General features: G+C 36.4%; 3 protein-coding genes across 3 annotated transcripts; all 3 read left to right on the top strand.

Moving 5' to 3' along the window:
- Positions 1-1,260: 1,260 nt before the first annotated feature.
- LOC132299072 (glyoxylate/hydroxypyruvate reductase HPR3-like) lies at positions 1,261-3,872 on the top strand. Its single transcript, XM_059795521.1, has 2 exons — positions 1,261-1,898; positions 3,090-3,872. Exons 1-2 carry the CDS (start codon positions 1,434-1,436, stop codon positions 3,612-3,614), a joined length of 990 nt encoding a protein of 329 aa, XP_059651504.1. The 5' UTR covers positions 1,261-1,433; the 3' UTR covers positions 3,615-3,872.
- Positions 3,873-8,092: 4,220 nt separating this feature from the next.
- Positions 8,093-10,371, top strand: LOC132299070 (glyoxylate/hydroxypyruvate reductase HPR3-like). Its single transcript, XM_059795519.1, has 2 exons — positions 8,093-8,635; positions 9,555-10,371. Exons 1-2 carry the CDS (start codon positions 8,174-8,176, stop codon positions 10,080-10,082), a joined length of 990 nt encoding a protein of 329 aa, XP_059651502.1. The 5' UTR covers positions 8,093-8,173; the 3' UTR covers positions 10,083-10,371.
- A 1,340-nt stretch (positions 10,372-11,711) lies between these two features.
- On the top strand, positions 11,712-13,299 carry LOC132299071 (glyoxylate/hydroxypyruvate reductase HPR3-like). The gene is made up of 2 exons (XM_059795520.1): positions 11,712-12,396; positions 12,622-13,299. The coding sequence occupies exons 1-2, from the start codon at positions 11,935-11,937 to the stop codon at positions 13,147-13,149; spliced, it is 990 nt and encodes a 329-aa protein (XP_059651503.1). The 5' UTR covers positions 11,712-11,934; the 3' UTR covers positions 13,150-13,299.
- The last annotated feature ends 1 nt before the right edge of the window (position 13,300 follows it).

Genomic DNA, 13,300 nt, shown 5'->3' with positions numbered 1-13,300 from the left:
AAATATGTTACTAATCTCATAAGTGTGTGAGTGCCAACTAGAAAAAAATATGTTACTAATCTCATAATATAAGGGTATTATGTGCACATTACTAAATTTGTAGAATAAAGATTTAAATTTGTTAGATTTCAATTTACTGTGCTTTACTAAAAAAAAATTATTTTATTTTATTTTTTCGTACAATCACTGTTTAAAAAAAAAAAAAATCCCAATATTAGTTTACACTAGTTTTCAAAGTTATCAGTGTGCACTGGTTTTCAGAGTTATCAGTGCGCACTGGTTTTTAGCGTTTGGATTAGATTTGTTTTCTTTAGTTTTTACTTTATTTTTGTTCTTTATTTTATATTTGTATCTTTATTTTTATTTTTTATTTTTATCTTTATTTGTCCATTGCTGGTGTCCTCCAATAGTATCATTTTTAGTCATTTTATAAATTTATTTATTTTTATAAAATGGTTCAATAAGGGTAATTTAGTTAACTTAGAATTTAAATTTATCAGAGGGGCCTATTTGTATCAAATTGAAACTTTATAGGTGTTTTTAGCCTATGAGGGATGTTCTCTAATAGTATCATTTTCGATCATTTTATAAAATTACTTATTTCTATATATTTTATAAAATGGTTTAGTAAGGGTAATTTAGTCAATTTAAGATTTAAAATTTTCAGAGGATTTATTTGTACCAAATTAAAACTTTAGGTATATTTTTTGTACGTAAAAAGTGTGATACGCATTGTAAATATATTTTAGAGATACTTTCTACACTTAACTATATTCATACAACTGTAAATTGAATTACAAGGGCTTTACATTCATTCCCATAAATGAGAGGATAACTTTTGGCAATTGTAAATTGAATTACAAGGGTTTTAATCCCATTGTCTAAAATTAAAATTAAAAGAAGATACCACTCAACATTATTTTTTGTTAAAAACTTAGTTACTGCACTAACCTAATAATTAAACAACATATCTAAATAAGATCAACTAACTTAACTGTAAAAGCATCATATTACGAAGTATATAAATAAGAAAAATAGTACTTAGACAATTCAAAATACCAAACCGAACAGGTTGCATGTGCACATGCATTGAAACCCACATGGGTCCCATTGTTCTGCACAGGTTACACGTGCACATGCATTCAAAATTGATAATTTTTTTTTTTTTTTGTTAATAATTGAAGGGAGACGTAGGAGAGGAGGTTGTTTGCAAAATCCTCATAGTCATAGTTGAGGGCGATTTTTTTTGCACTTTAGCCTAACTAATGTAATTGTTGTGTGGGGCCTATTGTAGCACGCTGGATTTGTAGCTTGGTTAGTCAAGGGGCTGCTGCTTCCAAAAAAGCAAATATCTAATTCCATTCAAATAAGCGAAGTTGATATTTTCAATTCCAACAATTGAACATTCTCACTTCTCAGCACCCAAATCGATCATGGCGTACACACAGCAATCACAAGAAGATCGAGTGCCCAAGGAGGTGTTGGTTCTTGGCCCACCAAATGTATTAAAAGCTTATGGAAAACAATTATCAGAAAAGTTCCAATTGTTGAACGCATGGGAATCTCCAATGCCCACTCACCAATTCATCGCAACCCATGCCAGCTCAGTGCAAGCCATACTCTGCTCCGGCCGAACTCCGATCCACGCCGATGTCCTCAGCCTCCTCCCGTCTCTCGGGGTCATCGTCACCACCAGCGCCGGCCTCAACCACATCGACTTGCCGGAGTGCCACCGCCGGGGGATCACCATCGCCAACACAGGAACTCTATACTCGGCCGATGTGGCCGACATAGCAGTTGGACTGTTGATTGATGTTCTGAGAAAAATCACGGCCGGTGATCGGTATGTTCGTGGTGGACTTTGGCCGATCAAAGGAGACTATCCTCTTGGTTCCAAGGTATGTTCGTATGAATTACGATTTTTGAAAGTGCTTTTTTTTTTATTATTATTTTTATGAAAAATAATACTTAGCTCTACCATTCTAAGTCGAATTGTTCAATGGTGGAGTTATTTTTTGTCAGCATTTCAGAGTTGGACGGACCGAAATGATTATTATTAATTTTTTTTCAGGGTTGTTTATATGGCTTTCTAAAAATTGTGGAGATTGAGCTCTTGCTAAATTAGTTTAATTTGTGTTAGAAATTTGTTCTAGTTGCGAAATTAAACAAAAATAAATAAAAAATTGAACAAATACACGCAATAAGAATACACAAATTTTTATTTGGTTCACTGAAAAATTATGGCTATGGTTGTAGGGATTTCACTATATACACTCGCAAAAAATTTGATATATATAAGTTGGATCGGTGGAGTTTGACTTTAGTGTATAATATTTATCGGGCTCCACACTATCATTAAGTTACAATTATATATACTTCCTCCATACTTAAATTGTTACTAAATATTTATGGTATGTATATTAATGGTTTGACATCTACTTTTTCAAGAAAATTTTAGGACAACAAGAAATAGTAAGAGAGATGAGAGTTTTGGAATAAGGAGTAACACTATCAAATTTTGGGACATTAAGCCATACCTTAGTGGCATTGGATGCACCATACATAGCATGTTATGTCAAACAACATATTAGTTTATGAAATTTGTTCTGCTTATGTATAAAAAATGCAAACATGAAGCTGATCAATACAATAAGGTACGTTTTATTAGATGGGCATACCAATGACAATGGTATGGATGGTGTGTACTTAATATCTTCTCATCCCTTGAGTTCAAAAGAATCTGCCAGAAGTTATGATATTGAGTTTAAATTACTATTTTGGACTTCTAAATACTTTTAATTCTTTTCGGTAATTACTCGGTAAATGTGAAATAGGAAGACTGCATGTGTCTAGTGATGTATTATAGAGTGCTCTAAAATACCCAACATCCCCATCGTGGACAAAAAATAAAAATAGAAAAGTTTACCATTTCATTTAACATTTTGGAGTAAATTAAGTATTATTGGTACGTAATTGTTAATGTTACCAAGTTACATTAGCGGTTAATGAGGAGCTGATATATATATATATATATATATATATATATATAATAGTAATTTGATTTGAGCGATGGTGATTCATGATTTCAGTTGGGAGGCAAGCGAGTTGGGATTGTTGGACTCGGAAACATTGGCTTAGAAGTTGCAAAAAGGCTGGAGGCCTTTGGCTGCATAATCTCATACAATTCAAGGAAGAAGAAACCATCTGTTGCCTTCCCTTTTTATCCTTGTGTCTGTGAACTGGCAGCTAATTGCGATATCCTTGTCATTTGCTGTGCAATAACCGACCAAACACATCACATGATTAACAAGGAAGTGTTATTGGCATTAGGAGAGGAGGGAATCATTGTTAACATCGGACGAGGGGCTGTCATTGATGAGAAAGAACTCGTCCGGTGTTTGGTTGAAGGGAAGATTGCTGGTGCTGGCTTGGATGTGTTTGAGAATGAACCCGATGTTCCCAAAGAGCTCTTTGCAATGGATAATGTTGTGTTAACACCCCATCGAGCTGTCTATACGGAAGAAGGTTATCTGGATTTATACAAACTCGTATTGGGGAATTTGGAAGCTTTCTTCTCTAATGAACCTTTACTTTTTCCTGTTGTGGATGAATGAATGTTTTGATTCTTCTCTTTGGATCGAGGTTTGTCTCTCACATGTTGTTGTTGTAGTAGTAGTATTTTAACCAAGACCCTTTCTTGTTTCAGTTGGCTATCTCATTGAACATCTATGATCATGAGTCATTCTTCCAAAACATGTTACTCTTTGCACTTTGTAGTATGAAATATGTGCATCATAACCATCTGGTGGAAGTTATGTCTTCTTATGGCATGGAGAGAACCATATATGTAAATAAACATTTTTATTGTTGCAGGGCAATGTCACATAAATTCTCTCTTTTATTGCAGTAGAAACAACTGAGGTTTGTAAACAAAACAGAGCACAAAACAGCCTATTGTTTGACAGCTCTCTGCTTAAAAACACTCTTCTGAGTTGAAGTTATGGGCATTTTGGCATGCAATATGTTTTTTTTTGTTGCAAGGGAGTGGTTTGGGTAGAAATCGAAATCATGTTTAGTAATGAAAATTTGTTTTGGGAAATTCGAAAATTTGCTTTAGTTCCTTTGCTACAGTACCAAAACACGCAATATCACCAATTTGTATGTTACAAATTATTCCAAACCAACATAAACCGTTTCAAACATGATATGGGACAAATTTGAAACCAATATTAGAAAAACAATATCATAAAACATTCCAAACATGCCATATATGTGGCATTGTGGGGTCACTAGCTTACTACTTAAAAAATGAAAAAAACTTGGTACTTAAAATTGCCTCTTAACTCAAAAAAGAAAAGAAAGAAAATAAATGTTTAGTTTGTAATTCTGAAAACAGTTCTTAGAAATTCAAAAAAGAAAGATCAATTTTTAGAAGATTATTGTTATCTGAAAATAGACATTTTTATAATTAAATTTTCAAAAAACAGTTTTCAGAAAATTAAACAAGCATAATTTTTAGAATAAAGTGCAATAAACCCCCCTCAATTATACCCAAATGAGCACAAAACCCCCTTGAATTTCTAAATTAACAGAAAATCCCCTGAAACTATCTTATTGGTTAAAATTTACCCAATCCGGCGATCGGAGATTAAATTTTAAACCCCTACATGTCACATGATGGATTTCTTTTCATTAAATGACAAAAAGCCCTTATGATAGTTAAAAGACTATAACACCCTTTTTGTTCATACGTAAACCATGTATCATTATGCTTGGTGATGAGAAACTAAGGATCCAGAATGATGATGCGATTCGGGCGAAGGCACTGATGCTACGATGAGGGTAAATTTTGTAAATTCTTTGAGCTAGGCTTGAGCTAAGTAGCTCGCGAGCTTTCTCATCGCAGCGGCTTGCGACATCGCTAACAACCCTGTGTGCTTCACCAGCGCGTCGGCGAGCTTGAGATTGTCTTCTTGGACTACCTCGGCGCAGGCAATCAAGCTGTGGACAAGTAGGAATCCTCTCTTCTGCGAATCCACGAGCACCACCGGCCTCCGTGGCTCCACTGTGGCAGTTCCAATTTCGGGAATTGGTGATACAGGCGGCATAATTCTCAACCCCAATCACAAGCAAACCAAATCGCAAAATTCTCAACCCCTTACCAAACCCAATCACAAGAATTGATTTGCAAAATCCAATCGAAAACGTACCCAATCGCAAAACCCCATGAATATTTTTTCACAATCACCAAGCAAATCCATCACAAAATTCTCTATGGCCAAACCTAGGAAGGAGAACTGTGGAGCGTAGGGTAATGCTCCAATTGGTTTCTGAGAAATTCTACAGAAAATCAAGATGAGAATTTTAATCATATGACACCTAGGAATTAAATTTTAAAAAACCCAATATATTACCAAAACAAGAAATTGGGATTTAGCAAAGTTCAATGACAAAATCAAGCTCGCCGACGCGTTGGTAATCCGACGGAGTCGTCATCGTCTATTTATCTCTCTTGCTCTAGTTGGCAATCCGGTAGAGTCACAATTAAATATTTTTCACTGTTCACCATCTTCTTCACAGCACTAATTAAAAAATAAATAAAAAATCCTCTTAAACACCCAAACTGCAAACACACCATTATATCAAAACACATAGAGACATATATATATATATATATATATATATATATAACTGTTCATCATCTTCTTCATAACGCACTGATTTAAAAAAAATCCATGTAAACACCTAAAAACACCTCAATCACGCTCAATATCCGTTCGTGGGCACAAATCATCTCTATCAGTCTCGGTTTGTTGTGGTCTCCTCTCCCTCTCTCTGTCTTTGTTTTGAAACTCAAGAAATCGAAGCGGTGCACGAATCATCTCTGCACGACGTGTTCCTGAATCGGTGCACACTAATCCGAGCCGGCTTAGTCAACTCGTCACCTAATTGTCGCTCCTCCTGCTCAATCACATCCTTTCTGCCCGTGTGCAGCAAATTGCTTAAACGCCGTCGTAAAATCCGACACTAGCAGCTTCAACTCGCCCCGACTCAACACAACAACCATCTTCGAGTACATAAAGTGAATGAGTTGACTCAACGGCAAAACTCGTGGCGACAGAATCTTGATGTGCTCACTCTGATCAGGTCCTTCGTGAGTGAAATTCTGGTATTACCTTTATCGTCCCCCTCCTGAAACGCATCGTGGTGAGCCGGAGCGAGTGGTCAAGTTCTAGTTTGGAGACTCGGATCATTGGTGTTGATAGCGGCGGCGGAACCGGCTTGGAAGAGGCAGTTGGTGCTGTGGTGAGTCCAGAGCGAGTGGGTGAGTTCCAGTTTGGTGATCCGGGTCATTGGTGTTGATCGCGGCGATGGAACCGGCTCGGAAGATGCAGTTGGTGCCGTGGTGAAAGGACGTTGTCGCTGAAACATCTGATGGCCTTGATGATGATGACGACGAGGGCTTGTGGGACTCTGTGATACATGTGTCGATTTCCTATTGGTTTCGGAGATTACAATTTGCCACCTCAATTATTTAGCTAAGAAACTACCAAAACTATGTCGTTTTAGTGAGGGTAAATGCGTCTTTAAATTAGTTAAGTTCAATATTTCAAAAACTACGTCGTTTTAGTAAGGGTATATCTGTCTTTTGATTTTTCCGATCAACCCAATTGCCGGAATGGGGAAAAATGCAACAAAATAATAGTTCGGGGGGGTTTCTTAAAGTTCAGGGGGATTTTTTGCAAAATCATAATAGTTCAGGAGGGTTTTTTGCACTTTACCCTAATTTTTATGTTGTTTTCAGTTTTCTAAGAACAAAAAACAGAACAAAACTGTTTTCATAATTACAAACAACGCAAGCCTAAATATTCTCACAATGCTTTTTTAAGAGACTAGAGATTCTCACAATGCTTTTTCAAGAGACTTGAGAGGGTTCTAAAATATCCCTAATAGCATTTCCTAGTGTTAAAAAGTTAAAACCAGAAAATACTTCTGCTGGGAAAAGAAAGTTGGTAATAAGAAATGTTCATTTTTTTGCTTTTATTAATTTATTTTTTTGGCAAATAACTCCCACTTTTCTCGAAGAGACTTGCAGAATTCCAAATATATATATATATATATATATTTTAGGGCAAATAACTCCATTTTTTCAAAACAAACCCCTTTTTTTTTTTTTTTTCAATTCCATGAAAACAGAGCGTCTTGCTGATGTGATGTTTATTAATCTATTTTGCAAATCACACGTAGATATTAAATGTGTCCTGACTCTCTTTTTTTAACTGGAAACGACCTTAGCGAAGGTTAATCTTTGTTACATCAGTGTGTTCTCTCTCTCTCTCTACTTTTTCTTCCGTCTCGCTCTACCCGCCTTCCCCTTCCATCTCCCCCATTTGTTTTTTTCCCCACTCCCTTCCATGGGTGTAAGGAGGTGACATTTCTTGCCTCTTACAGGCTAAATAAATTCAACGTGTAATAATAAGTTCGCTCTGTGGATGATTTTTACGTCGCTTTTGTTTTTGTTTTGCTAGATCTATTTCTGTTTTGGCTGTTTTCGGCTCGACTGGATGAATATGTTGTTTTCTTTCCGGCTAGATTCTCTTATCTATGTCGATTTTTGTTGTTCCCGCCTTGATTTTGTTTTGTGTGGGATTTAAGTGTTTTTTTCCTTGTCGGATGCGCCTTATGGATGTAGCCTTGGAACTATTGCCTTGATGATAATCTGACTTGTGAGTTATTCCCGTTATTGCTCTTCTTCTTTAGTGGTTTCTGTTATTGAGCAGTGGCTTGTTTCTCAATAAATCTAAAGCTTTTTATTTATTTTTATTTTATCGCTTCATGATTTGTTTGCCTTTTTTTTTTTTTGTTGGACTTTGTTGCCTTTGTACGATCATTTATGAATGTATTTGTTGATGTCATGTGACTGTTTTTCTTATTGCTAAGTAAAAAAAAAAAAGAGAAAAAAGGAAAAAGGTTCATCTTTGTTAACTCAAAAAATTTGTTCTTACATATTAAGATTTTTTTTTTTTTTTTTTTTTTTGATGATGAAGTTGTAGGGACCCACTCTTGGGAATAAGTAGTGTCAGAATCTGACCTCCTTGCAGAAAATAATTGGTATGAAATACACCCAAATCCACTACTTACTGATACTCACTTCTCAGCACCCAAATCGACCATGGCGGACACAGAACAAGTGCCCAAAGAGCTTCAAAAGGTGGTGGTTCTTAGTCCACAACCAAGGGTTTTCAATGTCTATGGAAAAGAATTATCGGAAAAGTTCCAATTGTTGAAAGCATGGGAATCTCCGATGCCCACTGACCAATTCCTCGCAACCCATGCCAGTTCAGTGCAAGCCATGCTCACCTCCGGCCTCACTCCCGTCCCCGCCGACGTCCTCAGCCTCCTCCCGTCTCTCAAGGTCATCGTCACCACCAGCGCCGGCCTCAACCACATCGACTTGCCGGAGTGCCGCCGCAGGGGAATCTCCATCGTCAACACTGGAACCATCTACTCGGCCGATGTGGCCGATGTAGCGGTCGGACTGTTGATTGATGTTCTCAGAAAAATCACGGCCAGTGATCGGTATGTTCGTGGTGGGCTTTGGCCGATCCAAGGAGACTACCCTCTTGGTTCTAAGGTCCCCTCTCTCTATACACTATATGTACTATATAGTACACACAGTCACACACATATATATCGATGAATTATGATTCTTGAAAGAAGTTGTTTTTGATCTCTAATTAGGACTTCTTTAAAACTGTGGACATTTAGCTCTTTGTCTCTAGATTTAGTGTGTTTTAAATTTGTTCGAGAGATGTTCCAGTGGTATTTACTTACTAAAACTGTTGTCATCTATTTGCAGTATATATATAATAATTGTTTTACTTGATTTTTTCAAGACAAACTTTAGGACAACCAGAAATAGAAAGAGAGATGAGTTTTGGAATATAGGGAATAAATACTAGGTAGTATCAAATTTTTGGATATTAAACGCAACACATTAAATTTTGATATTATTTGTGTATGGACAAATTACTATTTTGACTTGATAACCATATTGTGTTATTTTATCATTTTACCCGTGAAATGTTTTCAGTCATTAGGAGGTAAAACTAAATTTGTGCTTCTAAAATCCACAAATTTTGTTTGTCTCCACTGGGTGCCCTCACGGTAAGAGAGAATCTGTTACATAAATCACAACGTTATGGGAGGTAAGTGGGATTGTGAAACCAAGGAGAGTATGTGAGATATCGACCAATCTCGGGAACAAAGTGAAATTTACTCTGTTTTTTTCTTGACAAAAAATACACTCAAACACTCACTTGTCCCTATGAGAACTTTGAAACTTCAACTTTCTACCTTAGAATTTAAGTTGAGGAAGCAACACTATGCTAAAGCCTTTGGTAATACTTCTAAATACTATTTCATTATAAATTTTGGCTGTAAATCAAGTATTATTTGTAGATAATTGTTACCATAGTGGTTAATGAGGGACTGGTAATTTTATTTATTTTTTTCCCAAATTTGATTTGAGTGATGGTGATTCATGATTTCAGTTGGGAGGCAAGCGAGTTGGGATTGTTGGACTGGGAAACATTGGCATAGAAGTTGCAAAGAGGCTTGAGGCCTTTGGCTGCATAATCTCATACAATTCAAGGAAGAAGAAACCATCTGTGTCCTTCCCTTTTTTTCCTGATGTGTGTGAACTCGCAACTAATTGTGATATCCTTGTCATTTGCTGTGCGTTAACTGACCAAACACGTCACATGATCAACAAGGAAGTCTTACTGGCATTGGGGGAGGAGGGAGTCATTGTTAACATCGGACGAGGGGCTGTCATCGATGAGAAAGAACTCGTTCGGTGTTTGGTTGAAGGGAAGATTGGTGGTGCTGGCTTGGATGTGTTTGAGAATGAGCCCAATGTTCCTAAAGAGCTCCTTGCAATGGATAATGTTGTGTTAACACCCCATCGATCTGTCTTTACGGATGAAGTTTTTCTGAATTTATATGAACTTATCGTCGGGAATTTTGAAGCTTTCTTCTCTGGTAAACCTTTACCTTCTCCTATTGTACTGGATGAATGAATGGATTGATTCTTCTCTTTGGATCGGGGTTAATTTGTCTCTCACGTGTTGTTGTTGTTGTATTTTTTCAGTTGGCTATTTCATTGAACATATATGATCCTGAGTCAATTCTTCCAAAGCATGTCATTCTTTACGTTCTGTAGTAGGAAATATGTGTACTTATTTGAACTTATCGTAGGGAATTTCGAAGCTTAATTTCTTCTATGGTAAACCTTTACTTTCTCCTGTTGTACTGGATGAATGAATGGATTGATTCTAAACCTTTGGATCGAGGTTAATTTGTCTCTCACATGCTGCTGTTGTTGTATTTTTTCAGTTGGCTATTTCATTGAACATATATGATCCTGAGTCAACTCGTCCAAAACATGTCATTCTTTACATGGTGGCAGTTATGTCTTCTGGCATAAAGAGAACCATGTAAATGAACATTAGAGAAGTTCTACAATACCCTAGGAATATCCAGCCGTTTGATCATCCATTTAGATGGGCCCCACACCAGGGGGTAAGGTACCCCAGGGTATTCTAGAATTTTCCCGGCCAAAGTCACATAAACTCTCTTTTTTATTGCCTCAGAAACCATTGAGACTTGTAAACAAAAACAGCATATTGTTTGACAGCTCTTAGATTAATAATGGTTAAAAAAACTTTACTGTGTTTAAGTTATATACAAATACTGACATTATGGGGTCACTAAATACTCTTATAATGCTATTTTAAGAGACTTGAGAGGTTCTCGTAACATCCCTAATACGCAGTAGCATTTTCTGGCTTGGGGAACCAGTACATGCTTCTGTTAAGAAAACAAGGTTGTGATAAGAAATGTAAACATTTTTTTTTTTTTTTTTTTGGCAAATAATTCTCACTTTTTTTTAAGAGACCTTAGAGGATTCCAATCTCCCCAAGAATGAATGTTGTGGGAGTAATTTGTCAATATATATATATATATATATATATATATATATGTTGAGTTTTGATTATTGTTTCAATGAAAATATTATTATTTTTCTTATTATTTTTGGGAAGCAATAAAAAAAAAAGTATTTTTTGAAATTTTGACAACTATTTTTAGAAAGCTGTATTAGGCAAAGGCTAGTTCTCCTACCCTTCGCTCTTGATCCGCATTTGAACCTTCGCTCTTGATCCACATTTGAAAGGATAAGAAATTCAGGTTGTTGACTCTTTTATAGCCCTCCAAATCATTATATTTCTCTTCATGTTTTCTAAACAAACCCAAATTTTTTCTCTCTTAATTCCGTGAAAATAATGGCCTCATAAAACTAAAAATTAAGTAATAAGAGTTATAAGAGCTCAATTTTAAGTATTTGAAGTTTTTATGTAGTAATTAAAAAAAAATAAAATAAAATAAAATAAATTGATAGCTTTTTAAAATTTTAACTTAGATAAGTGATATCTATATCCCTTAAAGCATTTATTTATTTATTTATTATTTTTTTTTTTTTTAGTATACTTAAATTGCATTATCAATCGTGCTTAATGTGATAGAAATCTGTTCAGCATTACCATTGCCAAAGGTGTTAAATTGTTTGGAAACCAATATCTTCTTCGCCTACTTTATATTTTTCAAAATATTTTTTTTATCAATTACATTTTCAAATTGAAAAATAAATAGATGTCATTCGCTTAAAAAAAAATTTAAAAAAAAAGGATGTTGTTTTTAGCACCCTGGCTTGGGGAAAAAGATAGTGTAGGAATCTGACCGAAAGTAATTGGTATGAAATAGACAAACAGAAAGAGAGAGAGGGAAGAATGTAATTCAATTCAACAAAATGTGAAGTTGAAGTTTTTCAATTCCAACAATTGTGTGACTACTCGGCACCCAAATCGATCGACCATGGCGTACACACAACAACAAGAACAAGAGCTTCCGAAGGTTGTGTTGGTTCTTCGCCCAACAATTGGTTTCAGTGACTACGGAAAACAATTCTCGGAAAAGTTCCATTTGCTGAAAGCATGGGAATCTCCGATGCCTACTGAACAATTCCTCGCAACCCATGCCAGTTCAGTGCAAGCTATGCTCTGCTCCGTCGGCACTCCGGTCCAATCCGACGTCCTCCGCCTCCTCCCGTCTCTCAAGGTCATCGTCACCACCAGCGCCGGCCTCAACCAGATCGACTTGCCGGAGTGCCGCCGCAGGGGAATCTCCATCGCCAACACCGGAACCATCTACTCGGCCGATGTGGCCGACGTCGCGCTCGGACTGTTGATTGATGTTCTCAGAAAAATCACGGCCGCTAATCGGTATGTTCGCGGTGGCCTTTGGCCGATCCAAGGAGACTACCCTCTTGGTTCCAAGGTTCTCTCTCTCTCCATATTGTGTGTGTGTTTAAATTACTATTTTGGACTCCCAAATACAATTTCATTTAACTTTTTGGCAGTAAATTAAGTACTATTATTAGTAGATAATTGTTACCAAGTTATTATAGTGGTTAGCGAGGGACTGATATATATATATACCCTTTTTTTTTTTTTTTTTTTTTTTTTTTTTTCAATTTGGATTTATGTTGACTCATTATTTCAGTTGGGAGGCAAGCGAGTTGGGATTGTTGGACTAGGAAATATTGGGTCAGAAGTTGCAAAGAGGGTTGAGGCCTTTGGGTGCATAATTTCATACAATTCGAGGAGGAAGAAACCATCTGTTTCCTACACTTATTATCCTGATGTGTGTGAACTCGCAGCTAATTGTGATATCCTTGTCATTTGCTGTGCTTTAACTGATCAAACACATCACATGATCAACAAGGATGTCTTACTGGCATTGGGGGAGGAGGGAGTCATTGTTAACATCGGACGAGGGGCTGTTATCGATGAGAAAGAACTAGTCCGGTTTTTGGTGGAAGGGAAGATTGCTGGTGCTGGCTTGGATGTGTTTGAGAATGAGCCTCATGTTCCGAAAGAGCTCTTTGCAATGGATAATGTTGTGTTAACTCCCCACCGAGCTGTTTTTACGGATGAATCTTTTCTGGATTTATATGAACTTATCGTCGGGAATTTCGAAGCTTTCTTCTCTGGTAAACCTTTACTTTCTCCTGTTGCACTGGATGAATGAATGGATTGATTCTTCTCTTTGGATCGAGGCTTGTCTCTCACATGTTGTTGTATTTTTTCAGTTGGCTATTTCATTGAACATATATGATCCCGAGTCATTCTTCCAAAACATGTCATTCTTTGTATTCTGTAGAATTTCAGAACTTAAAAAC

This window comes from Cornus florida, unplaced genomic scaffold, assembly GCF_030987335.1.
Source record: "Cornus florida cultivar Cherokee Brave unplaced genomic scaffold, ASM3098733v1 CherokeeBrave_3.0.0_Hap2_Chr03, whole genome shotgun sequence".
NCBI lineage: Eukaryota > Viridiplantae > Streptophyta > Magnoliopsida > Cornales > Cornaceae > Cornus > Cornus florida.
The sequence above is the reverse complement of the archived record's forward strand: the minus strand, read 5'-3'. Positions and strand labels throughout refer to the sequence as shown.